This window comes from Herpailurus yagouaroundi, unplaced genomic scaffold, assembly GCF_014898765.1.
Source record: "Herpailurus yagouaroundi ecotype Mexico unplaced genomic scaffold, PumYag 164, whole genome shotgun sequence".
Taxonomy (NCBI): Eukaryota; Metazoa; Chordata; class Mammalia; order Carnivora; family Felidae; genus Herpailurus; species Herpailurus yagouaroundi.
In genome coordinates, this window is record NW_024412405.1 from 47,467,674 (window position 1) to 47,495,329 (window position 27,656).

A 27,656-nucleotide genomic window follows, 5' to 3' on the forward strand; every position below is an offset into this window, starting at 1 on the left:
ATTGACTTAAAATTACGAGGAACTTTTATTTGCTTGATTCTCTTGGATTGCATGAAAATATGTAGTCCCTTGTAGGTTCTAAGGAAGGGTGTTTATGATCATACATACTTTTTCAGGCTTTTCAAATTTAAAATGACTAATAATTACAATATCTTCCTTTTGTTTTAAATTAAAAAAAAAAGTCACTGCTGTCAGTATTTAAACCACTGTAATAGAACTTTGTCACTATTACAGTGTTAAACTATAGCTTAAAATCCAGATAGTTTTTAGAGCCTGTTTTTGGTTTAATTAATTTTATTTAAACTGTAATTACTGATTATCAGTGTGAGATAATACTCAGCAGGGTGCTCATTTAACTTCCCGTGAAGATAAGTGATATTAATTTATAAAACTCTGTGCACCCCAGACACAGCTGAAGCCATATTAATTAAGTGTGGTGTACTACCTTTAAATAGGATTAAAATAAAATTCTCTCAGTCTTCTGTGTGTTCAACCAATTCTTCAACAAAGGCAAGTGATTGGCACCGTTCACCTCCTTGGGTTGTGTTTCTAGTTCAGCTTCAGGAGAATTTCATGGAAAATGAACAGTAGCTGTGCAGGTGCACAACTTGGGAACATACTCCCAGTCCCATTGCCAAATACAGAATAACCAACTTACAGTCAGTGTAATGGGGATTTGTACTGTGCATTTACAGACCAAGGTATTTTAAAATTTTGCTCATGTTTCATTGTGCCTTCCTTCAAGCAAATTGGATGAGCAATTCTATAAAAGATAAATTAGGAGGGGGATTTTTACCCCCCCCCCCCTTTTATGAGTGGAAGCATTACCTCTCATCTCAAAACAAAACAAAACAATAGAATGTTTAAATGATTTGATAGTAAAGTTCATTTTGCACCTAGCTTTGTCAGTAGTGCCCAGATGATGTGGAATCTACCTGTAGTGCTTGATAGAGCATCCATACCTGGGAATGCTTTTAATTAAGCCTGAGGTATTCAACAAATTTAATTTGCTGTTGTAACATAGGAGGATCGTATGTATTTTTCTCCTATGACTCTTATTTTGTACTTTTTAAAAAATGTTTATGTATTTTTGAAAGAGAGGAAGGAGGAAAACAAGAAAGGAAGGAAAACAAACAAGAAAGGAAGGAGGAAAACAAACAAGAAAGGAAGGAGGAAAACGGGAGGAACAGAGACATAGGGAGACACAGAATCCGAAGCAGGCTCCAGGCTCCGAGCTGTCAGCACAGAGCCCAACGCGGGGCTCGAACTCACAAACTGTGAGATTGTGACCTGAGCCAAAGTTGGACGCCACCCAGGCACGCCTTTGTTTCATCCTTTTTAATCAGGAAAATAAATAAAAGTGTTGAAATTAAGCAACATTGATCCTTAAGTATCTCCTGTTTGTATTCGGACCTCTGTCAACTTGGAAACTAAAAGGAGGGATATACTTATTTTTTGCACCTTGCCTGTAGCTATCCTAGTGGGAATGTGTGAAATTGCTTTCCAGTTGAATAAAATCCAACTTTCCCCTAGAGTTTAGGTGCGAAGCATATGGGGGAGGTGTGCTAATTCTATTTTGTTGTTGTTGTACAAATTACGATATTGTTTATTGATATAAATGCAGTTCTCCTTCTAAAAACCTAATGGATTTTTTGTTTGTTTGTTTATACTGTTTTAGAAGTTAAATATTAGGAAATTGTTACCTGTAAAAGTGTTCTGGAGCTCGTCCTTTTACATAGACAGTTTCCTCATTTTAAGAATTAAACAAATGCATTCAACCTGATGCTGCCTTTCAAGCTCTTAACACAGTGCATAAAATACATAAGGTGTTCAGTGACTTTGAGAGAATCTTATTTAGAAAGTTGTGGTTTTTTTGGCAAAAATGAAAATTTTGGGGTAGTTATCGCTGATGGAAACCATTAGGTTATATATTCACAAATTAGCTTGTGAATTGCTTAAGCTTACTCTTCCCACTCATTGACATGTTTACATTTATAATATTGATGTCACATTAATGATGTTTTGCTCAATTTTACTTCATTATAAGTTTAGCATATTAATGAAGTTACTTTCTTGTGTATGTAGTGTGTGGAGTCAGCACAGGTTTTATACTCAGGAATTGATATTCCCTGTAGAGAAGTTACTGCAATGAAGTAGTGATTCAGAAGCCAGGTGGAGGAATCGGTCCCATTTCTTACTGTTTTTGGTGTCTCCTCATTTTTTAAAACAAGTATCAAGAATTAGGGTGCTCAGGTACACAGGGACACTAACTTTTGGACCTCTGAGCATGTGGAGACAATGGTATATTTCTGGGTTTTGCCAAAGTAAGGGAGTGTTCATGTTGAGTTGATGCCCCTTGTCTTGGCTACCATGGTTCATTGCACATATCTTGCTGCGTTTTTTTTATATCCATATGTAATTACCTCTTTATATGCTTGTCTCTGCCACTTGATTGTTACTCAGTTTAAATTGTACATAGCTTTTTTTTCTTTTGTATTATAAACATCTAATAGAGTAACATCTCTGTTCTTCGTTTCATTTTACAACTTGAGATTGTATCTCGTTATCCTTCTTTTAGCCTGAAAAACTTCTTTTGACACTTCTTGTAGTACAGGTCTGTTGGAGACAGATTCTCTCAGGTTTTCTCTGTCTGAAATGTCTTTATTCTGCTTCTATTTTCAAAAGGTATTTTTGCTAGATGTAGAATCTCTGGATGACTGTAGTTTTCTCCAAGTACTAAACTGTAAAGATACTACTCCATTGTCTTCTGCTGCTGTAGTGTCTGGTGAAAAATGAGTAATTTGTGTCATTTTTAACTTGTACATAATGCGTCTTCAGATCTCTGGCTGTGCTTTTATGGTTTTTCCTTCACTTTTAATTTTTAGCAGTTTGACTATGAGTTGCCTAGGTGTGGGCTTGTTTTGGTATTCTTAGTTTGTGCTTGTATCCGTCTGTGAATTGACATATTTAATTAATTTATTTGTGAGAGAGAGGCCGGCAGCAGGGGAGGGGCAGGGAGAGAGAGAGAGAGAGAGAGAGAGAGTGAATCCCAAGATGCGTGGCTTGAACTCATGAACTGGGAGATCATGAGCTGAGCCGAAATCAAGAGTTGGAGGCCTAGGGGCGCCTGGGTGTCTCAGTGAAGTGTCCGAGTTTGGCTCAGGTCATGATCTCATCGTTCGTGGGTTTGAGCCCCACATCGGGGGCTGTCAGCTGTGCTGACAGCTCAGAGTCTGGAGCCTGCTTTGGATTCTATGTCTCCCTACCTTGCTTGCACTCTGTCTCTCTCTCAAAAATAAATGAATATTAAAAAGAAGAGTTGGAAGCTTAACCAGCTGAACCACCCAGGCGCCCCTCTGTGAGTTGATTTCTTAAAAATCAGTTATTTTATCATTCTTATGTACCATTTTCTGGTCCTCAATTATACTTGTATTATAGCACTTCATATTATATCACAGCTCTTGGTTTCTCTCTTCTTTATTCTTTCCCTTTTTTCTTTGTGTTTCAGTTTGCTGCTTTTTGTCGATCTGGGTTTACGTTTCCCAGTTCTTTTCTCAGCAATATTCAGGTGACTCTGAAGCTCAGCTAATGAATTTTTCATTTTTTTGATACATTTGAAATTTCTTTTTCTCTTAATATTTTTTGAGAATGAGAAAGACAGAGCATGAGGGGGAGAGGGCACAAAGAGAAGGAGACACAGAATCTGAAGCAAGCTCCAGGCTCTGAGCTGTCAGCACAGAGCCCAATGAGGGGCTCGAACTCACGAACCATGAGATCATGACCTTAGTTGAAGTCAGACTCTCAACCAACTGAGCCACCCAGGTGCCCCGATATATGCATGAAATTTCTAGTGTGGTTCTTAAAATAGTTTCCATGACTTTGTTGCTGAAATTCCCCATCTCTTATGTTGTGTTCACTCTTCATTATATTCTTCAGCATTTTTACAAACATCCTTCTGAATGGTCCGTCTGGCAATTCCATCATCCAGGCTACCTCTAGGTCTGCTTCTCTTTGTGCGTGGCATTTCCTTGGTCCTTTGTGTATGTAGCAGTATGTGAATATACGGTGGACATTTGACTTAAATACGTGGAAATTAAAGTAAATAATACTTCTAAGAAACAATGTGCCCTTTTTTCAGGCTGCTAGAATTGGGGCTGAGTCGATTATGCTCTCTGGTGGAGATGGGCTTGCCAAAGGTGCTGCTTTAGTTTGATTAGTGTCTTCTGGGGCTTCAAAAGTTTCTTAGCACTAAGGAGATTCTGGCATTCTACTTTTGGCTTTACAACTGAACTACTAGCTTTCAAGACTGGGATAACTCTGTTTTAAAGTTCTGATGCCCTTTTCAGAATTAGTGCAGAGTTCTTTGTGTTTGCAGTTGCACTTCTGGCTCTGTTTCTTCAAATAGTCTCTTTGACCTGGTATCTGTCCCCAGCCAACCATCAGGTAGCCACTGTCATTTATTCTCTGAAGGTCCAGATTGTGTCTTTGGGATTTCTTTCCCGTCTTTTTTTTTTTTTTTAAACGTTTGTTTATTTGCTTTTGAGGGAGAGGGAGAGAGCACAAGTGGAGGAGGGACAGGGAGAGAGAGGGAGACGGAGAATCTGAAGCAGGCTCCAGGCTCTGAGCTGTCAGCACAGAGCCTGATGTGGGGCTCGAACTTATGAACTGAGAAATCATGACCTGAGCTGAAGTCAGATGCTTAACCAACTGAGCCACCCAGGTGGCTGTCTTTTACCTAGGTCACAGTGTTTGGGAGGGCAGTGGCTTTGCATGGGAAGAGGCCTCCCCAGACATTACATGGCTCAGGACACCTTGCCCTCCCTCCAGCCATTGGCGTCCTACCCCAAGCAGTTGAAGACCTGAGGGAAAGTGTCGGTAGGTGGGTGGAGACTTGCTCCATGATTAGTCTCCTTGGAATTCTAGTAATGTTTCTCATGCCGGCACCCATGTGGCTGCCAATAGTGCGTTAAAAATTAGGCTGTTTTTTCTTTGCCCTTGTTGAACTTCTTAGTCTGTAGCTGTTTGTCAGGGATAAAAGCAGCTTGTCACTTGGTGATAGTTCTTCCAGGTTTCATTGTGTCCTCAGCTCCCTGATGGGTTGAAAACAACAACTATAATTTGGAAGTTTTCTGGCTTGTTTTTGTTGTTAGGATGAGAGTAGTGGTAGTGTTTTGTGACTTTCTAAATGCTACTGGAAGCTGTCATATTCTTAGTGCTTTAATGATTAGGTCATGTTAGATGGACCGTGTGTGAATGCAGTACATGGCATATTTCTTAGGCTTTATTCTCAGAGAATTTAAAGATTTATTTTGAAAGATAAACATTGCTATCTTCGCGTCTTAATGAAATCCTAGTGCTATCCAATAGAACATTCTGTGATAGTAGAAATGTTATATATGTACTTTGACTAGCCACATGTGGCTTTTGATATGGGGCTAGTGTAACTAAGGAACTGAACTTTTTTTTTATACAACTTATTGTCAAATTGACTTCCATACAATACCCAGTGCTCATCCCAACAAGTGCCCTCCTCGCTGCCCATCACCCACTTTCCCCTCTCCCCCACCCCGCATCAGCCCTCAGTTTATTTTCTGTATTTAAGAGTCTCTTATGGTTTGCCTCCCTACCTCTCTGTTTGTAACTATTTAGGTTTTTTTCCCTTTCCCTTCCCCCATAGTCTCTGTTAAGTTTCTCAAGATCCACACAGAAGTCAAAATATATGATCTTTCTATGACTGACTTATGTCACTTAGCATAATACGTTCCAGTTCTATCCATGTTGCTGCAAATGGCAGGATTTCATTCCTTCTCATTGCCAAGTAGTATTCCATTGTGTATATAAACCACATCTTCTTTATCCATTCATCAGTTGATGGGCATTTAGGCTTTTAAGGAACTGAAATTCTAATTTACATTTAAATAACCACAAATGGGTAGTGGCTGCCCTGAAGAGCACACGTCTGTATATTACCTACATTATGGTAAGAACAGTGTAACGTATAGTTACATTGAACAATTCACAGAACCATTGTTTTTTGAGTATACTTCTATTAGCCTCTTTAAGACATTTTGCGTTTTTGACTGTTACCACTTGAAACTTTGAGTGTGGGTTTTATGTGACGAATAGAATTTGTGAAATCAAGCGATATTTAATGAATATGCAATTGGGTTTATAAATTAATGTCTATACACTTTCAAAAATCAGTGAACTATTTGATCTAATAGAAGAAATCCCATTACAGCAAAAACCCAGCTTTATTTCCTGAGGCTTCAGCCATCGTACTTTATAGTTGTTCATGAAATTCAAATACAGACCAGCCTGAATGAAGAGAAATGTGGTATTTACCGGAACAACTAGCTCTGGAGATAATAAGTAGAATTCAACTCTTAGAATTCCTAAATCACGTTTTGTTTTTTCAGGAGTGTGGCATGCACTATGAAAAAGGGTACTGGACAAGGGGGCTGAGGACTAGGATACTAAATATTAGTTTGATTGCCAACCACTAAATTAGTCCAGTTACCTTTTTAAACTGCTTAGTTTATTAATCCGTAAAGCAAAGGTCACTTGTCGTTATAATCTTAAGTCTATAATTTAAGATTACAAGGAATCTTTGGAGGTTGTCTGATTTCTCTTCTGCCTTTAGACAGGATGGTTACTGAAAATTTTTCATATTTCTGTTTTTGTAAAAAAATTTTGAAGATTCTAGTGTTGAATGCCTTGGGATGAAATCATAGTGATAATGTGATCCACCGTGTGGGTTTTCTTATTTTGGTAATTAGATAAATATTGTTGAAGGAAATACTAACATAACATGCTACTTTTTACCTTTGTAGCTGGACAAATTTGCCAGCATACGAATTCCAGGAAGCAAAAAGGAGAGACCTCCACTTTCCAACCTGAAGACCGCATTTGCAAGCAATGATTGTTCTTCAGAGATGATGGAAAACATTCCAAAGCCACTGTCAGAGAATGAAGTCTTAAAACTCTTCGAAAAGATGATGGTAAGAATTGTGGTTTTTCATAAAATGGTTGACGTAAAAACCTTAGCTTCTAATCATGTTAATGGAACAATAACACTTAAGACCCCTGTTCCATTGGGTGATTTCTGATGTCATTGAAGATAGCACATGAGGTGTTCAGAGCTCCAGGATTACAAAAAAATAAGAACCAGAGAAAAATTAGCACAGTAGTTGTTTTTTTTTTTTTTTTTTTAAGAGGGCTTCTGTTTTTATGTATTTTATTAAAGTATCTAGTGATATATTTTGAATCTCAAAGATTATCTAAGTGGTCTGTCTGGGTTCATTTGCATTTTAGAATGATGGTCACGGTGCTGTGTATGTTGTTAGGTGTGTTTATTTTGGTTTTGTTTGTTTGATTCCTTTCTTAGTTCTCAGGATAACCAGGTTCATATAGTCTTAGAGCATTGATATCTGAGGAGACTAAAACTTACTTTGGGGTGTGCCTTTTCTGGAGACACACTGGTATTAGAAGCTGCCTTCAAGTTGGTTCCACAAAGCAGTGACTCTGCTTATAACTTTTAAGTGGGTTGTTGGTCACATTAATTCAGCTTGCTATATTAACCATGTTCATAATTGTTTATCACAAAATGAATGCCAATTGCATCTAAATAGTTACATATATAGTTCTTACCCTCAAGTTGCTTATTTCCTAGGGTTCAAAGTAAACATTGGAAAAATTAAGTAAGAATTGCCAAAAGGTGGTAGTTAATGGTTAAGTTCTGCAGAAGTTCAGAGTGGGAAGAAATTAATTTTTGAGATATCTCATTAGCTTTAGGGGAAGCCAGAGTGGAAAGATTATTGCAGCAGCTTAGGGAAGTTTAGTAGAGAAGATGGACTTAGAGGACTTAGTTGAACTCCCCAACTGTGAGAATGTGACCCAAGCTGAAGCTGGATGCTTAACTGACTGACCCCCAGGTGCCCCTATTCATACTTATTTTGAAAGAGAAAGAGCAGGCATGAGTTGTGAGTGAGCAGGGGTGGGAGGTGGGGGGAGGGTGGGTTGGCTCAGAGGGAGAGGGAGAGAGAAACCCAAGCAGACACTTTACTGTCAGCACAGAGCTCAACACGGGGCTCAAACTCAAGAATCATGAGATCATGACCTGAGCCAAAATTAAGATTTGGACACTTAGGGGCACCAGGGTGGTGTTAAGTGGCCAACTCTTGATATCAGCTCAGGTTGTGATCTTGTGGTCATTAGATTGAGCCTCATGTTGTGCTCTGTGCTGAGTGTGGAGCTTACTTGAGATTTTCTCTCCCTCTCTCTCTTTTTGCCCCTCCCCCCCCCCAATAAATGAGTAAAACTTAAAAAAAAAGGGGGGGTTGGATGCTTAACCTACTGAGCCACCCAGGCACCCTCCCAGTCTGGGTTTATTTTATATTTATTTCACTTACTGGTTTTGACAGTCTTGTTACTTCTTAGGGAAATGTACTTATTTACTTTAGAGTGTAAGATGTGTTTGAAATTTGAGAAAGTTGATAGTTGGTCCTCTTTATTACTCAACTAGAATCAACAAAATATTTACTATTATACTGCCTTATTTTCTATTCATCAAGTATTTGTGTCCAGCATTATACATGGTGCTTCAGAAGACCCCAGAAAGAGAGCATGCCTGGTTTGTGTCTCCATAAATGAAGAATTACAGTGGTAGTGATTATTAACTTTTCATCACTGCGCATACGTTTTGTTAGTATTGTTTTACATGAACCGTAGGCTTGGGACATTATTTCCTGTTATGTCAGCTCTTGGTGAAGTGCTAATTTTGGTTTTAATTAACTACACATGTATAACTCCTTATTAAGTCTTTTGTTCCCATGAGTTGATATAATTTCAGCTTTGAAAAAAAATTTTTTTTTCCAGATTTAGGACATGTGTTGCCAAAGCAGGCACTTTTTTTTTTTTTTTCCTAGCCTTTGCCTCTGTTAATGAGGCTTGTATAAAGGTAGTTCTCTTCAATATTACCTTTGAGGGCTCAAGATAATAAAGTGCCCTTAGCTACTCCTTCATCCCATGTAGTGTATGTGGAACCATGCATATAAATTACCTATGAGATTCTAGAATGGTACTTTTTTTCATTTCCTTGTGACTACTTTGAAGAAATTTTTCTTTTTGATCATAATTGCTGGTGCCATCTGAGTAAGCAGACTGAGTAGGCTATTGATGTTAGATGTTTACAAGGCCACATTTTATCATCATAAGCCATTAAAAGTACAGCTACCTAGAAAGTACTGAATATAGTCAGTGGCATTCTGTACTGAACATGATTACTTGAACTGTTTTTCAGTTATTCTTAGGAGAAATCTAAGACTATCAGTTTGTAGTTATGTATAGGGCAGAAGGATATTGACATCTTTGGAATGTTTATAGAATACATATTTAATAACTGGGCCTGATCACTTGTTAAATCTTAAACAGGTATCCCTGTTGGCAGAAGATCGTTTACAATCAAACTCCTTTTACTCAGCAGAAGTCAAATGAAATTGTGGATGGGTCAGGGCTGCCCAATTTGCTAATAAACGAGTTTGTCAGAACTAAGGTCATCTTAAAGTGAGGACTGGGTTCTTGTCTTTCCTTTCTCGTTGCTTGACCACATCACAATACATTGTGGAGGTAGAATCCACTGATGGTTCTGAAGCTGAGAAGGGTCTTTTCCCTTCTTTAAATGTAATGAGTGATATTTCTCAGGCTTTTCAGGGTACCTTATTTTTTGACAAATTTAAAGCTGTTCCTGTGTCTGTAGAGAATGCTAGATGCAGGGTTGGGTTTGATTTTTTTTTTTTTTTTTTTTTAACTTGCACCTACCTATCTGTAGTATGAGTATTTTTCTGAAGAAGCCACATCGAATCTATAATCTTAATATCTTGGCCTTTGCACCTACAGGGGCTTCCTACCATTGAAAATTTGCATCTAAATTCTTAGTTTTGACATTGTGCAATTTTTAAAGCCTTATTTAACCTTATCAAAGGTATTGAAGTAATTTTCACATGAAGTAAAAACTGTTTTTACAGAGCCTTTTTTTCTTAAGATAGTGTGCTGACTTGATTATTTAATGAGGAGGTACAGGGTAATACTTCAATATTTGTACTCATTTTACTTTTATATTGGAGATGGATTTACTTGGTCTCTAGGTAATAATTTTAGTGGGTTTTTTTGTTTGTTTGTTTGTTTTTTGTTTTTGTTTTTTAAGTAGTGATGAATACTTAGGCTACTTAATAGCTCTTTCTCCCATTTGTCTTTTGGTAAAAGTAGAATTGTTACCTGAAAGCCCATATTGGTTTCTCTATGAATCTAGGTTTGTAAAATAGCTGTGTTAACATCCTTGTGTATACAACTTTAATTTCTAGAAATCAAGTTTCAGTGTTCACTCTTGAACTCACTGTGGGTCTATGTTAACTGGTTTTTGAATGAGTTCAGCATGGTAGGTACAAGCTGAAAGTGACTTGTTCATTGTAGCTGTTGGCTCTTTAAACCAGTCTCCTTGGCTTATTCTTTCTTTCCCCTAGATGAAATCCCAGGCAGGTCCCAGAGCTTTCTGTTGGCTTTCAGATTAAACAGAAAAAAATTCTAGTTTAATGCAAACAATTTTCATCCAGAAGAAGTTTCCCTCTTGCCCCTTTTCAGGCTGGCTCCACTTGTAGTCTCCAGTGCGGGCTGCTGTTGGGGAGCAAGGTTGGTCTCTTCCATTTTCCTACCTTAATTTTCCGTGCTCTACTCTCCAGCCTGCATCTGTCTCCTCCAGGACTTGATGGGAGGTGAGGAAAGGAGGAATAAGAAGATGCTTCAGGCCTCGGGTGTTGATAATCTGGCAGTGGTGCCCTGGGTAATGTTAGTTTTTATTGCTGCTGTAACAATTTACACAATTTCACAGATGTGTGGCTTTAGGACGCCAATATGCTGTCTCATAGTTCTGTGGGTCAGAAGTCCAGGTTGGCTCAGCTGCCCTCTCTGGTTTCACTAGGCCAAAATCAGTATGTGATGGCTGGGCTCTTACTGATGCTTTGGGAAGAATCTTTTCCAAATTCATGGTGGCAGAATCCAGTTCCTTGCTATTGTAGGATTGAGGTCCTGGTTTCTTTGCTGACTGTCCTCTGGGGGCTGCCTTAGCTTCCAGAGGCCTCTTTCCTATCCTTCGTGTGGGCCCCTATCTCTCCATTACATCAAATCCATCTCCTGCTTAGAATTTCTAGGACTTCCCATCTGTGTCACCTCTTGTCTCCATCTATACAGAGTTGTCTGCTTTTAAGGGCTCATGTATTAGATTATGTTCTCACCCAGATAACTCAAAATAATGTTACATCTGCAAAGTCTCCTTTGCCATGTAATAGAACTTATTTGTAGGATCCAGAGATTAGGGCATGATTTTGCCCGTTACAGGTATAGGAGATTACAAATGCCGATTGTTTTCTTCTGTGGCATTTTTGTGCCCACCTGCCCTCCAGTTTCACCTGTAATTCCCTTGTCACTGGTGATGTCTCCTTTGGCCTTCTGCCCAGTTTTCCATGAGCCCATTCCTCTGCTGGAGTCGCCTTCAGGACACAGCACCTCTCTGATGGCCCAGGGCTGCTGCTTCCCTGGGATCCACATCTTGTCCATGGGAAGCTCATGTATTCTTTGCCCCTCACTCCTGTCCTTTGCTTTGTTCCCTTCAGAGTCTGTCCTCTGTAAAGTATAAACTACTTTGGCTCTTCCTACCGATAATTGGTAGTTTTTGCTATTCTCCTAACTGTAAGTGCCCTCCTAGTCGTCCGATTTTACCTGTAATACTGCTGACCACTCCCTCCTGTCTGCATTACTTTTTTCTTTGGCTACCATGACACTCCTTTACTTCGGATTTTCCTCTTCTCTGGCCCGTTTTTTTTACCAGTTTCCAGGTTTCCTTTTCTGATTTGTATTTCTTCAAGGTATTGCCTCTGGCCCTCTTGCTTTTTCTTCATCCTCTTTGGTTCCCTACACATTTCTCATGGGGGATGGGAGCCCTTTTATGTTGGCATCTCCCCAGTAGTCTGATGTTTTGCTATGTCTTCAGAAGAGCAGCTATAATCAAACTCTGTAAAAGATATACACCTCAAGAAACCAGAAACTGACCTCATCAGTTTCTTTTGATATTTTTCCAACTTTATTGAGATATAGTTGACATCTAACATTGTGTTATATATGTATTATGTATATAATGTCCTTTATATATATATATAAATCTATATATAAATATAAATCTATATATAAATGTATATATATTTATATATATTTGTGTACATATATATAAATATATTGCAGGGTAATCTGCTAATAGTCTCAGGGGCTCCCTTATTTGTGACTAGTCCCTTCATGCTTTCCAAATTCTTTGTTACTTTTGGCCATTTAATCATAATGTGTCTCAGCGTAACCCTTTTTGGGTTCAACTTTTTTGGAAGTCCTTGGACCTTTTGAATCTGGATGTCTATTTCTCACCCCAAGTTAGGGAAGTTTTCAGCCATTATCACTTGAGACTTTCTGTACCTTTCTCTTTTCTCTGGAGATTTCCACAGTGGATATTTTGTTTCTCTTGTTGATGTCCCATAGGTATTTTTTATTTTCTTTTTGCTCCTTTGAGTAGATAATTTCAAATGACTGACCTTTGAATATATTGACTTTGCCTTTTTTTTTTTTGATGGTTTTAGTTCTTTGAACTAATTTTGCTTATATACCTTATAATTTCATTTAGTTGTCTGTTTTTGTAGATTTTTTTTTTTTTTTTTTTTTTTTAAGAGAGCATGTGGGGGAAAGGGCCAGAGTGAACAAGGCAGAGAAAATCCTAAGCAGCTTCCATGCTTAGCACTGGGTCCAATGTGGGGTTCAATCCCACCACCCTGGTATCATGACCTGGGCCCACATCAAGAGTCAGATGCCCAGCTGACTCAGCCACCCAGGTGCCCCTTGAAGAACTCTGAACTCTTTACAGAGGATTATTCTCAGTTTTTGGCCAGTTGATAGACCTCTAGTTCTTTAGGATCAGTTACTGGAATGAACTTGGTTTCCTTTAGGTGTCCTGTTTATGTGATTCTAATACTGTCTTTATCCATCTCTTCAGTCGGGGGCATGTTTCACCTTTACTCCTGGTTTCTGGGATTTTCACAGTGCTGTCTTGCCTATGAATAGTTAATGGCCTTTGTAGGGGGTACTGATGTTGGTAATGACCTATGTTCCCATTGTGTTGACCTCCCCTTTCTGTCGTGTTCTTTTAAACAAAACGAAAAATACCCCACCAAACTGCTCCTTGCTTAGTTCTCTCTCAGGAGCCCACACTGAGATCTGGGAATCTTTTCTGATCCCCCTCAGGCATTGGTCACATCCATTCATTTCTGTCCTTCTTAGGCCCTGATTTTGTTTGTCCTCTGTTGAACCTTTCATTACCTCTTCCCCGGGCTAATGCACTGGCCTTCCAGCCACCCTTCCAGGACTGCTATTCATTACTGTAAATCCCGGCCCAGACATGACTCTTCTCAGACCCTTTCCCATGTCCTATCAGACCTAGCACTCATTAAACCTGCCTCACAGCTGCTTGTGTATAAATCCCTTGTAGAACTTATCCTTTGTTACTCCAATAGGTCTTCCCACTAGATTAAACCCATGCAGCAGCATTCAACTGGTTTATCTTAAACAATTGCCTATTAAGTGCATTTTCCTAACCTTTAAGATTTCTAAGATCCCACATTTCTTTTTACCTGTAATTCTATGTCTAGGTGGAAATTAGCTTTAATTGCCAGTTTTCCAAATTAGACAAAAACCTTAAAATGAATAGGAAGAGAAATTTTATGCATTCATCTCTTCTTGTTTGTTTTGATATCTTCTCTCTGAGAGAATGAAAGGTATGCAAGAATGGTCCTCTATCTAGATGTGATCATTAACAGGCATTAAATCAGTGCCAATGATGATAAAATTATTCTGACAAAGTTTTCAAATTCTGGATTTCCTGTCATCATTTGTAAGTATGGAAGAAATGGTCCCCTAAGATTGCACAAAGTACTTAAGTTTGAGTATTGATGGCCTAATCGTTTCTTGGGAAGATGTTTGTCAGCCTTTATCTAATGTAGTAGAGAGCACATTTATAAAACGCTATCATTATCCCTTAAGTATGTGCTTGAGGTGTCTGCTGGTATTAAGAGCTTAGATGACCTGTTTAACACATATATTGGCTTCTAATGTAGGGAGATGTAGGTAGTAGTAAAGGTATTCACAGTTTGATTTTGAAACAGTTTTCACTGTGTAATGTTGAATCAAATACACAAAAAATAGAACACAATCTAACAACCACCACCACAGATATAATTGAAGTACCTTGTATACTCTTCATTCCATTTTTTCCCTTAATTCCCAAAGGTGAACATTAACCTGAACCTGATGGTTTCATTCCTATGTTAAACTTTTTCTGTATAATAATGACCAATGTATAGAAACTTTTTTTCCTAACCATTTGGTGGTAAGTTGCTGACTCCATGCCCCATAATCTCTTAATTCTTTAGTATTCTTTAGTATTAGTCCCTACAGATAAGGACATCCTTCTAACCACCTAAGTCAGGAAGTTAACAGTGATCATTTTCTATCAACTAATCCTCAGTAATACCAAAAATGGTCTTTATAGAACAAGAGTGTAGTGTAGAATCCTGTGTTTCATTCAGCTGTCAAATTTTTAACATTTCCTTTGTTCTGAAATAGTCCTCAGTCTCTCCTTGTATTTTATGAATTTGACATTTTTGAAGATTCCTCTTGGTTAATTTGTAGGTCTCTGAATTTGAATTGGTACTATAAAACTTTTTAATTGTGTAAATCTGTGAGTTGTAAACAGGTTACCTCATACTTTAAACAAGTCAGTTTTTAATAGTCATAAGAATTTTGAATATCTCTTCACACATTTATTGGCCCTTTGGTTTATTTTGTAAATTACTTGTTCATATCTTTTGCCTGTTTTGTAACTGGGGTTTTTTGGGGTTTTTTTTTTGTTTTTTTTTCTTTTTTTAATTGTAGAATTTGTCACCTATCTGGATTTATGTTTGTATCTGTTTATAAGCTGTAAAATATCTTGTCCCAGGCTGAGTCTTGTCTTTTTACTTTCTTTAGGGGTAGATGGATTAGACTACAGAAATGGAAAATTCACTATGGTCCAATTTATCCATCTCCTTATGGTCTTTGCTTTTTGTATATTTAAGAAATCCTTCTCTATCCTGACATCATAAATCTGTTCTGTATTTCAGGATTCTGTATCTTTATGTCTATATAATATGGATACAGTTTTTTTTTTTTTTCTACATGGATAACTGGTTTTTCTAGCAGCATTGATTTAATAGTCCTTCTTATCCTTCATTTGTAATACCTCCAGTGGTAAACATCAAGTTTTTGCACATATGTGGGTTTGTTTTGGAGGCTTGATTTTGTCCATTTGTCTATTTGTCTGGCTCTCACTTACATCCATTGTCTTAATTACTATAGCTGTATAATAAGCCTTGGTATCTAAGACCCCCCTCCCTCGATTCAAAATCGTCTTGGCTATTCTTGAGACTTTGTGTTTTTATATTAATTTTAATTTTTTTTCAACGTTTATTTTTGGGACAGAGAGAGACAGAGCATGAACGGGGGAGGGGCAGAGAGAGAGGGAGACACAGAATCGGAAACAGGCTCCAGGCTCTGAGCCATCAATCAGCCCAGAGCCCGACGCGGGGCTCGAACTCCCGGACCGCGAGATCGTGACCTGGCTGAAGTCGGACGCTTAACCGACTGCGCCACCCAGGCGCCCCTATATTAATTTTAGAATCAGTTAAGTTACACTATAAACCCTGTTGGGTTCTTGATTGGAATTTCAGTGAATTTACTGATTTAGGCAAAGTGGATACTTTTGTGATATTAAGTTTTTCCATCTGTGAATATTGTATATGTTATCTCTATTTAGATTTTCAGTTCCTAAACGTAAAAATTTATGGTTTTTCTCCCTATGGGACTTGCACATCTTCTATTAGGTTTATTCTTTAGTTTATTTCTAATATATAACTAGCTGTAAAAAATCTTTTAACTAATATTGTCAGTTTCTGTTGATGAATTTTGGTATCTAGTAACATTATGGAATTCTCATTAGTTTCTGTTTGTTGAATGCCTCGTATTTTTTGTGTCCAATCAGAATATTTGTGAAAAACTTGTTTCTTACTCCTTTATTATATTGAGTAGAATTCTACAATAAAAAAAAAAAAAAAGGTTAAAACCATGTACTTGAAAGTTCTAAATGTTTTTCAAATCTGAGATTTCATTCCAAGCACAATAACCTCTGAGTTAGGGAACTGAGAAGCTACTCTCACAATTTCTATGTACCTACCCAGTAAGGGCTCCACTTTCTTAACAATGTCCTCTTCTGCTGTCAAAATGAAGGTGAAACACGATCAGTTTCATAAAGACTTTTTCTAAAAACCCTAGAAAACAAATTAATATGTTCTATTTTTCTGTTACTAAAGTGTTTAGTAGAGGTCTCTTTTCGTTTTGTATTTCAGTGACTAGAGTTAAGGTTAGCTCCTCACTAGACTGGCCTTCCCTTCGGGTAGATATTTGACCCCTCCTTTTTTTTTTTTTTTTAATTAAATAGAGTATCTCCTCCATTACTGACTAAATGAGTGACCCTGATATTTCTTTTTTACTTGTTGATTTATGAGAACTAGAAGAACTTCTTTAATGAGAATTTTGGTATAAAAACTTTTTCTAAAAACTATATTTCAGTGGACTATGGATATTTAATTTGATTCATATCCATCTCCCTAGTGCCCTCATGGTGCATATTGCATGTATTGCGGAGTTTGTTTCTACCTTGGTAAACACATGTTTGAGCAATGAAATGATAGAAATTAGTACACAGACAGTTAAATATTGAGATGTCTTTTTGTCCTTATTGGCTTTATTCAGATGTATTTGAAACCTAAAGTCCAGACGAAGAAAGAAGAGCTCAGGTGAACTGATAAAATCAAGTGTGACCACCTATGTGCTCAAGTATAAAAGTATAAAATCAAGTAAAAAGTCAAGTATAACCACCTAATATGTTTGATACTTAAATGGTACAGCTGGTGGGAGGAATGTTCATCTTGCTAACTCTATTCCTCTCTGTGGGTACTTGTGAAGGACAGTTTATCCTTTTTCTTTCCCTGTCATTTTTTTTTTTCTCCTTAATCCTTCGTGTTAAGGGTTTATACATAGCTCTTTCTTTAGTCATATAAATGAATGCCTATTGTGTTGGATGTGTAAGTGATATCTTACCCAGGAATTGGAATGAAAAGAGAAACCAACAAAGACTCTTTTGTGTTAATTCTCTGTTTATTGACTGCTATAGATTGCTACTAGCAGTCAGCTTATTTCAAGTATTAGCATTCTTTACAAATCTACTTCTATCATGAGCATTTTTTCTTAAAAACTTAAAAAGTATATTTAGGGTTGGCCAGATAAAATGAGAATGGTTGCATGGGAATGGTTCATTTTGATCTATTAGTTGTTACCGTTTCCCTTTCCTTTAGGTAGAAATTGAAAAATTTAGGGAAAGGTGGTTTAAAAGCAATCGGAATAATAATCCAAGCTGGAGGAGGAGGAAGAAGAAAAGAGTATAGAAGTATAAGGCAACTGTCAAGTTGATTCATTGGCTGTGTTTGTCAGGGGGGAATAATGTCAATGCCTAGTTGTTTCTCTTTGGATCCAGATAAGTGAGAAAATAAATGATTTAGGAGCATTGGATTTTGCCTGGTGGGAGTTCACTGAACCAATAAAAATGGTTAGGGGAATTTTAAAAAGAATAAGTGTTATGATAATGTTTAAGCATGCTCTTTCACCAATGGGGAAGTGTGCAAGTCCGTTCTTTTCCAGCTGTGAGGGCTTTTTCTCAGTCTTGTTTCATCTCTAGAAAAGTTGGCTTTTGTATCTTCAGTCCACTGACGATCCTTCATGTAATTTGTGAAGAAATAGCCATTTGTTTAGAAAAGTTGAAAAGCAAATAAAAACTTTTATCAGTAGCTGTGTTCTTATCTAAAAGATCACATAACCATTGTTTGTGATTATAGATGCTTAGGTATATGCTTGAACAGTTCCAGCAAGATGATATTTCAAAATAAATTAGTTGTGCAGCTCTCTGCATGTTAATTTCATTTCTTGTCTATTCGGCTAAAACTTAAAGTATATGGAAGAAAAGCAATGCATGAGTTTCTTATTTTTTTGTTCTTTGATAACGGCTCTAGGACAGATTTAAATTTGGTTTCAAATTAAGATAGTTTACACTTACTATAAGCTTCAGTTAGAGTATTTGGTCGAACATTATATGTGAGTTCTTTGTCAGTCTCTGGATAAATGCTGTTTTATGCCTGCCATCCTTTTAATGAGCTAGCCATCTGAATTCCTATTAATTTTAATGGGGATTGAGTAAAGATACTGTGGCTAGAACAGTGAAAATCCAGCCTTAGTGGGAAAACCTAAAAATATAACTTCTCTATAATCACATTTATATATGAAAAAGGTTACTGTATAAGAACATAGTAAAAAATGATGATCAAAAGAAAGATAAGCTGTTGTGTAATGTTAGCATATTTATGGACATGTTGAATTTGAAGTAGTAATACACTTAATTGTGAGCTCTTTTTTCCAAGGTATTTATCTCATAAAGGTTTTCTAAACCTAACCTAAGAATAAAACAAATTACAGAACTAGATAGATTCAGTTTGTGTGTACTATGAGTGTTTATAATGACGTGGAATAAGATCATGAAATCTTTCACTAAATACTACCTTAGTGTAGGGATAAACATTAGCAGGACCTTTGACATGTGGTATGGAAGATGAATTCCAATGTGGTTAAGAACAGACGAACACTTTTAGAAGAAATGGGTAAAATTGTGCTTATAGAATGTTGAGATCTGAAGTCTCAGGAGAAGTAATTAGGGAATCTTGTGGACCTGTTAAAACGCTTAACCAATTCATAGCTGTCGTGATAAAATGTTACCAAAACAGACTGTTTCCAGGAACAATTCTATTGGTTTTAACCCATGAAACAGAAATCTAATACACTATTCAAATGAGATGATTTCTTTTGACTTAATAAGAATTAATGTTTGCCTTGCTATTGCTGTGCTTCCAGTTTTTACCTTCTGATATTATGCTTATTGATCAATATGAATGTTTTGGTCTATGACGATCCTGTCTTTGCAGCATCCATTTTCTATCTCGTCATGCCTCTGCCTGTCTGGGTGAATTGCTTTTTCCTCTCTGGGTGAATTGCCTCAAACCTGACCCTCTTCAACTTGCTGCTTGTACATATTCGCTTAATTCTCTGAATAGTCAATCATTTTAAATTTAATCTGACTCTCCATGGTGTTAACTATCCCACTCCACTTGATGTATGTAAATTTAATGAGCATGCTGTCTTGTAAAATCCACATCCATGAATGAAAATAGTGAGTCAGATGTTTGTAACTTGGTGGAATATGTGTCCATTCTGTTTGCCATTCTTCGCTCGATTGCTCCTCAGTGCTCTAACTAGTTGCATGTATGTGCAGGAAGTATTAAGATTATTTCACACCCTCACCTCAGTTTTGCCAATAAAACATGGAGAGTAGTTATTTTTATTAGTATTTTGTCAGTCTAGGATGGAGTCAAGGTGTGTAAAATAAAGTAGCAAACTTCGGACTTTCTTGTTTGTGGAAATTTCTGGCCCCATCCAACACTTAGGAAGAATCCCTTGCAGTATTTTAAAAGCTGCTGACTTGACTATATTCCTTTCACCTGGCTTCCAGGTCAGGGCTGCTATTGACCCATTTGGTATCTTCATTCAGTTTAGAGAAGGTATATTCCTTCATTCCTCTCTGTGCATCACAGAAACTCCCACAATTTGAGTGAAGTCTGTAAGATCTCAGCTCTGTTCACTCTTTGGCCAGATGCCACCCTGGTTCCAGGTCACTGAGGTTGAGTGTGATTCTGCTAGTGCTCCCTGGAAACATCATGGATTTCAGCTTGGCCATGTTTGAATACCTGTGTTACTAGAACTGCCTAAAGAATCCATCTCTGGGGCTGGACCTTGTTTGTTCGTATTCTCAGCTAGGGATGAGAGTATTATCTCTAGCTCCAGCTCCATCCTTCAGAAAATGACCTCAGTTTCCTAGTTTGTCCCTAAACAGGAATAGCAAACTCTGTTTGGGAAATTTTGTTACATCTTACATATTTAACAAATATCAGAAAAGAAATCCACTGTGGTCTGTGCACTGTCAAAGTGGCAACGGGTGTAGAAAAGAGTTCTTTAAAAGGTTACCTGTGAAGGAGAATAAAGGAAGCATATATAAAGGAGAGCTAGGTTTGAAGGAAGGTGCTTTTTCCTTTTAATTTTAATCCATTAAGGATTAACATGTTTATATATTGAGACCCAACCAACTGAGAACAATTTAGTGAGACAGAATTGAAAAAGGATAATTGATATGCAATGCCCTTTCAGGAGGTGAGAGGAAAGGAGATCCAGAGCATAAATGAATGGAATTATCTTTGGATGGATGCAAGAATTGATACAGAAAGATTAGTGTGCAAATAAATTGGTAATATGGGAAACGAGAAATTGAAAGTTTTCTTTTTACAGAGGAAATTGAAATTTGCTTACTGAAAATGATAGTAGAAATGGTAGTTTCATAGCTCTTGGGGAAGGGCAAGTTTGAAATAAATACTTTAGGGAATGTGAGAAGAAAAATGAGTTGGCTTTTCTGTAAATGTAGGAAATGATGATCCATAGAATTAACCTGCTTTAGGAGAACATGGAGGGGATCAAGAAATAGGTCTTATTGAGGTCAACACTATGGTGGTCCAGCAGTAGGATAAGTGAAAAGACAGAAAATGAGGGTCTGAGAATAGAGTCATGAGCATTACATGATGATACCTGAGGTAGAACCATTTTTAGATAATGAAAAGGTCTGGGTGTAGTCATGAAGACTGTGGTTGAGCAAAGTTGAAGTAAAGATTGCTGGTGGTGGAGAAGCTAAAGACTGGGTGGCAAGGCATGGGATGGGAGAGGAGTCAATACAAGTTGTTGGCAACATAAGTGATAAGTCCGATTGCATTAGCCCCAAAGGAAATGGGATTTTAGATGGAAATGGAGATAAATAATGGAATAAGAATGATGAGTGTAGATAGACCACAGTTCAAATAGCATAGGACTATGCTCAACTGAAAGAATTTCCCGAAGTCTCCATTCTCTCTTCAATATAGAGAAGCCGGTCCATACCTCCCATGGGTTATTAGTGACAGTTAATGTAGTAAGAGTGCTTATAAATGTTTAGCACGATGCCTGCAAAAACTTAACCATTATTTAGGAATACTAAATCTTGGTGAAAGATGTAGAAAGGCTTGTGGGAAGAATGAGGACAGTTTACAGAGCAGATTTGGAATGAAAACAGAAATTCGAACAGCTTGAATTTTGTTTTGGAAAATTCCAAAGAGTGCCTAATCTTTAGATTTGGAATGGAATTCTGATACCTATGTCTTTGTTAGTAGTCCCAGATATTTGTTTTGATTGTGTGTGTGTGTGTGTGTGTGTGTGTGTGTGTGTGTACTTCCTTCCCCTTAATCAAGTCTGTATTTACTGTAGCCAAGTATACTGCAAACTTGCTCTTTGTATTTAGTAGACTTAAAAATATTTTTTTTTAAGAATGAAGGATGTTCCATTTTTTTCATACTTTGAAAATTATTTTTATGACAGAAGTTTTATGAATATTTCAATTTAGTCTTAGAAAAGCTTTACTTGGAAGCAACCTTAGATTTATAGAAGGGTTGCAAAAAGAGCACAGACCGTTCTTATATACCCTTCACCCTACTTCCTCAAATGTCAACACATTCTATAACTTGAGTTCAGTTATTAGAACTGAGAAATTTTGGTACACTACTAATGAAATTACATTATTGAGATTTTGCCAGTTTTTCTACTTGTGCTTTTTCTCTTCTAGGATCCAATCCAGGATCACACCTTGCATTTAGTTTACTCTGTATCCTTAGTCCCCTGCAATCAGTGACATTTCCTTATCTTTCCTGACCTTGATCCTTCTGAAGAATCCTTATTTTGAAAGCCCCTTGATCTGTGTTTCTTTTTGGCAGTATTTTTTTGTGTCTAAAATCTATCTTTAGTTCCAGTCAGACTCCCAGAGTAAAACAGCACAGTGGTTCAATTAAGGTGAGTTTTTAATTAGAAAGTAATTAACTGAGAGAAAATTGGTTTTTGATATTGCCACTCCCAATTTCCCCAGGCAAAACTGTGGTTAAACATGTATATGAAGGTAGCACTGTAAATGAGTTAATTTATAATGTCTGTTAAGATATTAATAGAGCTTTAACGACAATACTCTTCAGACAAAGTTTTGATTTGGTAACTGCATAAATATTTTTGAGATCTATTCAGCTAAATATTGCCAGCTAATAAATATCTGTTTTGTAAGTGGGAAAACTTTAATGTCTTACCTACAAAATATTAACCTCATTCAAATTACTCATCTGGTTTTTTGCAATTATGAGTTCTGTATATTTCCTGTTTGGTGTTTATAATAGATATTTAATGAATTCCCTACATATATCTCAATACATTGATACATTGAAGTAAACCACATTTCAGGGGTCTCTTAAAATCTGTACCTGCGCATCACTTTGTACCTATGCAGTGTAGTAGAGGGTCCCAACCTAGGTCCGAATGGAAGAGTTGGTTAATCCAGTGGTTTGTATTGCTTGTTGAGGCCATTGACATGAGTTTCTGTATTACTCAGTTCTGCTTAGAAATAAGCCTTTTTAGAAAGTAAGTTATTTTCAAACGGTGTTGTGGATGCTGCTGGTGCCCTTCTAAGACCACCTTCATCAGGCTGGTGCATGCAGATTCCAGGTGGTAAGTGTGTGTTCCTCGTAGTTTATAGCTGCCCTATCTGGAGATTTGGGTTCCAAGGGCTAGGATCCTGTAGCTAATCCGCTGACTGATTCGGAGGGGTCAAACTGTTCTCTCCCTCTAGGTAGTACTGACAGCCATGCAGTTCAGGCTGAAGCAATATTTTCAAAAGTCTCTTTCCCCTGCTCTGTCTTGCTTTTCTTTATTCCCCTATCCTGAGGGCATCCCCTCTGTTAGTCATCTGCACCAGGATCCTTGTCTCACACAGTACCTCTTGGGAACCTGACCAAAGACAGTAGGGCTACTGTATGATCATTTTGAGCAGATGGAAACTGAGTAACATGAAAATGGTTGACTTATTTGCAAGGGACCTCTTATAATTACCTGGAAACTGCCCTGGACTGGTAGTCTGGGCTCCAGGGCTTGTGTTTCTAATAGCCACCTCGCTAGGAAAAGTCATGCGATTTCTGTGAGCCTGTATTTTTTATCCTGTAACGCATGGAGCTTAGACTATGTGATGCTCAAATTCTCACACTGAAGATTTTCCCTTAAGGCAGGGGGCTATTAAATGAAGATGCTTGTTCTCCCCTGATTCCACCCCTCACCCCTAACTCTAGTTTCCTAGATAGCCCTCAGAGATGCTCAGCTTAGCTCCTCTGGAATTAAAGACACTGAAGGGATTCAGAGCAAGTTTCCCCAAACTGTTCCACTTTGGCATGTGGACTGCTGGAGTTGAAGGCAACTGAGGCCTGGAGGGCTCAAGAGAAACTTTTTTTGCCCCTGTCTGAACTACCTAGAAGAATGTAAATTGAGAGTCTTTCCCAAAGCATTACTATGAGAGAAGTTTTATCTGAGTGACCCATCTGTATAGCAGAACAAATACCTAATTACCAAACCTCTTATTGCCCTGTGAATTGCCCTCCTCCCCTTGGAAACCCCAGGCTCCTATCCCATGCCTCACCTCGGTATGGCATATAAACCTCATTTTACCTTTTGTCTTGGAATCTTTCTTGTACGTGGGGTTCTTGTATGTATGAATTAAATTTGATTTTTCTCCTGTTGATCAGCCTCTTGCCAATTTAATTCCTAGTTTAACTAGAAGAACCTATGAAGGGTAGAAAGAAAGAACTTTTTTCTCCCCCTATATAGATGTGCATTAGCTAGGAGAAAGCTTCCAATACATTTTTCAAGGACTTTGTAGACACCCACCCCCACCACCCGCCCCCTGCTGAAATTCAGCGCCAAAGTCCAATAGGGCTTTCTCCTTTCAGCCTTTTTCTTTGTGAGATAAAAATCTATTTTACAAATACTGCACTTTTTTTTTTATACACAAATATATATTTTTCCTTTTCATTGCTCCCATATATCCTTTTTTCCCTTTGTAAATGGCAGTTTCTTTTTCCAGTGCCATTGGTTTCTGGACATGTAGAGAATGACCACCTGTGAGTTACATGCCTAATGAGAAAGGTCTTCGGTACTATGTAGCTGATTCCAAACTTTCAGTGTCCTTCCTTCATTTTCCTTTTTGCTTTTATTTTTATTTCTTTTTACTTTTAGTTTTTTTTGAATTTTAGAGTGCAAGCAGGGGAGAGAGGCAGAGGGAGAGAGACTATTAAGCAGACTCCATGCTCAGCGTGGAGTGGACACAGGGATTGATCCCACGGCCCTGGGATTATGATCTGACCCGAAATCAAGAGTTGGACGCTCAACTGACTGAGCCACCCAGTCTCCCCCCTTTTTGTTTTAAAACAGGGACTGTCATGAAGTGACTGCCGTATTTAGACAAGAGAGGTGGAATAAGATAGTGGAAAGAGGTTGGGAGAACCCTGAGTCTCTTCCTTAATTCCAAATATACCACTATTGTGTATGAGCTCCTGTCATCTTGAATATGCCTTTCCAAAAAGAAGGCAGTAAACTTTTTAAAAGTGTATATCTTAAAATTTTATTTTGATTTCAGCCACAACTAAAGGATTTTGTAGTTTGTTAGCATTCTGTATTTACTACATATTTTAATTTGCTGGTGAAAGAGGCTGGGCCATGCTTGGCCATTAGAAAGAAAATAAAAATACAGTGAATAATTTAATACAGGGGTTCTCAGTACTCTTAAGTACCCTGCCTTTTTGTAACCAGTATTCCCATTACTTTCCCTGTAACTTCCCCATTACTTTCTTTTTTTTCAACGTTTATTTATTTTTGGGACAGAGAGAGACAGAGCATGAACGGGGGAGGGGCACAGAGAGAGGGAGACACAGAATCGGAAACAGGCTCCAGGCTCTGAGCCATCAGCCCAGAGCCTGACGCGAGGCTCGAACTCACGGACCGCGAGATCGTGACCTGGCTGAAGTCGGATGCTTAACCCACTGCGCCACCCAGGCGCCCCCCCCATTACTTTCTTCCAACGAAATTCTATATAGGTAATATAAACTACCTACACTCATAATTTAAAAAATCCACTTAATACCTCACTGTAATAAATATTCAACATCTATTTCAATATAAACAATTGGCCATGACTGCTGAAGAAGGTATAATAAAGTCATTCTTGAATCTTCACCTCGTGCATACAATAGCTATCGTGCAGGTTTTATGTAGCTGTGCTGTTCTAGTGATTCAAATACCACAAGCAGTGTTGTCCTGGGGTACCCAAATTTCAAAAATAGAGCACGACTGATGATAAAGCTTATTTAAAAACAAACAACAAACAAAAACAACAACAAATACACCCAGTGGTACTATAACTTGCAGCTATATTAGAATATTAAATATTAAAATCACATAATGCAAAGTATTTCATCTGTAACAACTTACATATTAATGCCATTGTACATTTAATTCTATTGAGTTATTCTAGGCTTAAATAAAATTTTCTTTTTCAAGATGTGTGTCTCTCTCTGTGGGACACAAGACAGTTTCTCATTGTGTAGGATTAGCCCATGTGTTGAAGAATGTCTAATATACCTTGATGAATACTGGTAGCTTCATCTCAAGTCACTGACGACCAGAATATCCCAAGACCTTTCTAAAATCCTAAGTGGTGTTAAGGCCTATTGAGAGTCCCAGGCTTGGGGGGGGCCCCCCCCCCCGGCGGGGAAAGGAACAAAACAAACCATTATTCACATAATAGGATATTTCTAACCTGAACAGCCGGGAGTGACATTACTAATTACTACCTTTTATTAGAGTGTCAAGTTGAACAACTTCTAAGATCTTAAATATTTATATCAAGGTGAAATGAAGGAAATTTTGACTTTTAAGTGCTTGAAGGGATGGGTAGCCAAAAACTGAGTCAGCTAAAGGCATAAACTACAGTGTCTGATGAATTGTAGCACTCTTCTAAAACTTAGAATAAATTTAACCTGCTGGGCTCCACAGGTGATCTGAATTCGTGATTTTTATACACCTGTTTCTGAGAGGCTATGGAGTTGGTATACATTCAAGTGTGTTCTATTGTGTGTTACAAATAAGGGCTACTATCTGGAGGAAATCCATTTGAGCAGCCCTTTTTCAGCCATTTCTGTTATACTTTAGGCTCCTTTTCCATTACCAGAACGGCCTCTAATGAGGGCAACTTAACTGGTAGCAATTCTTATACTTACGTGGATATTCTTGATTTGTATTTTTAGTTAGTATTAGACCTGTAGCGAGCTCCAGGTTACTTTAACCTTTGATTGGTGCTGTTGAGAAATGTTAGATTTTTAGGTGGTACTTCATTTTATGAGTGCAACTTTTATGTTATTTAGAACCTGGAATAAATTAAGTAGTTGGTATTTTTGGTAGGGGTAGAGAAGAGAAAACTAGAATGCTTTGCCTTTTGCTAGGCTCTCTACCAGGTATTTGATTCTATGAGCTTGTAGCTACAAAATCAGGAAAGTGCTTGCTTATTTATCTTTTAATTTTTATGATACATGGAACAGCTCTTTCAGAAATAGTGCAAGATAGCTTCAGGTGCACTGGTTTTTGTTTTTTGTTTTTTTTTGTTTTTTTTTTTAAAGTACCTATATTTGTGTTTGTGTATTTAAAATGTGAATCCAGATGACCTTAAGAAAGGCAGAAATCTTCAGCTGTCTAATTACCTGTAATGATGAGAGTGTAATTTTACTAGCCTGTTGCGAATTTAAAAAGATTTTCTGGTGTTTTACCTGTTAAAATGATCTAGAACGTGTTTTTCTCTGTGTCTCCTGCTCTTTGCTTTCCTCCAGGCAGAACTACACGTAAATCATTCCAAAACAATTAATGCTGCCGTAGTCACAAATTATTGATTTTCCGTTGGTAGGGTATGTAGAATTGCTGCTCTACTTAGATTCTAAAATGAGGCTTTTTAATTGTGTTTTCCAGGAAGATATGAATTTAAATGAAGATAAGAAAGCACCATTGCGGGAAAAGGACTTCAGCATCAAAAAAGAAATGGTGATGCAGTACATTAATACTGCTTCCAAGACGGTAAGTAAAACTGTCAAGTTGAGAGATACTGCTGGAACGTGCTGCAGTGGGGAAAACAATGCGTTTGTCTAATGATGTGCTTAAGTTTGTGGGCAACTGGAATCAGAGGGCTTTTGAGTGTATAAAGGCACAAGTATTGGACGTTTGTTTAATTTGAAAATACTTCTTACAGCTTCTAAAACTGCTGTGGTCCTTTAGCCCCTCACATTGGTGAGGAACACCGACTGGTTGGTTTACTGACTCCAAGACTTCTTTGCCTGTTAGTGGATTCAGATGGCTATTGATCTCTAATGTCACTTATACACCAGGATGATATT

At 37.6% G+C, this 27,656-nt stretch overlaps 1 protein-coding gene across 1 annotated transcript in view; it reads left to right on the forward strand.

Annotated features, from left to right (window-relative positions):
• The window catches only part of DIAPH3 (diaphanous related formin 3), a 508,696-nt gene that overhangs the window by 40,599 nt on the left and 440,441 nt on the right, over positions 1-27,656 (forward strand). Inside the window, exons 3-4 of the mRNA XM_040487410.1 lie at positions 6,834-7,001; positions 27,235-27,339. Coding sequence (XP_040343344.1) covers positions 6,834-7,001; positions 27,235-27,339 — 273 coding nt within the window. The remainder of the gene's footprint in view (positions 1-6,833; positions 7,002-27,234; positions 27,340-27,656) is intronic.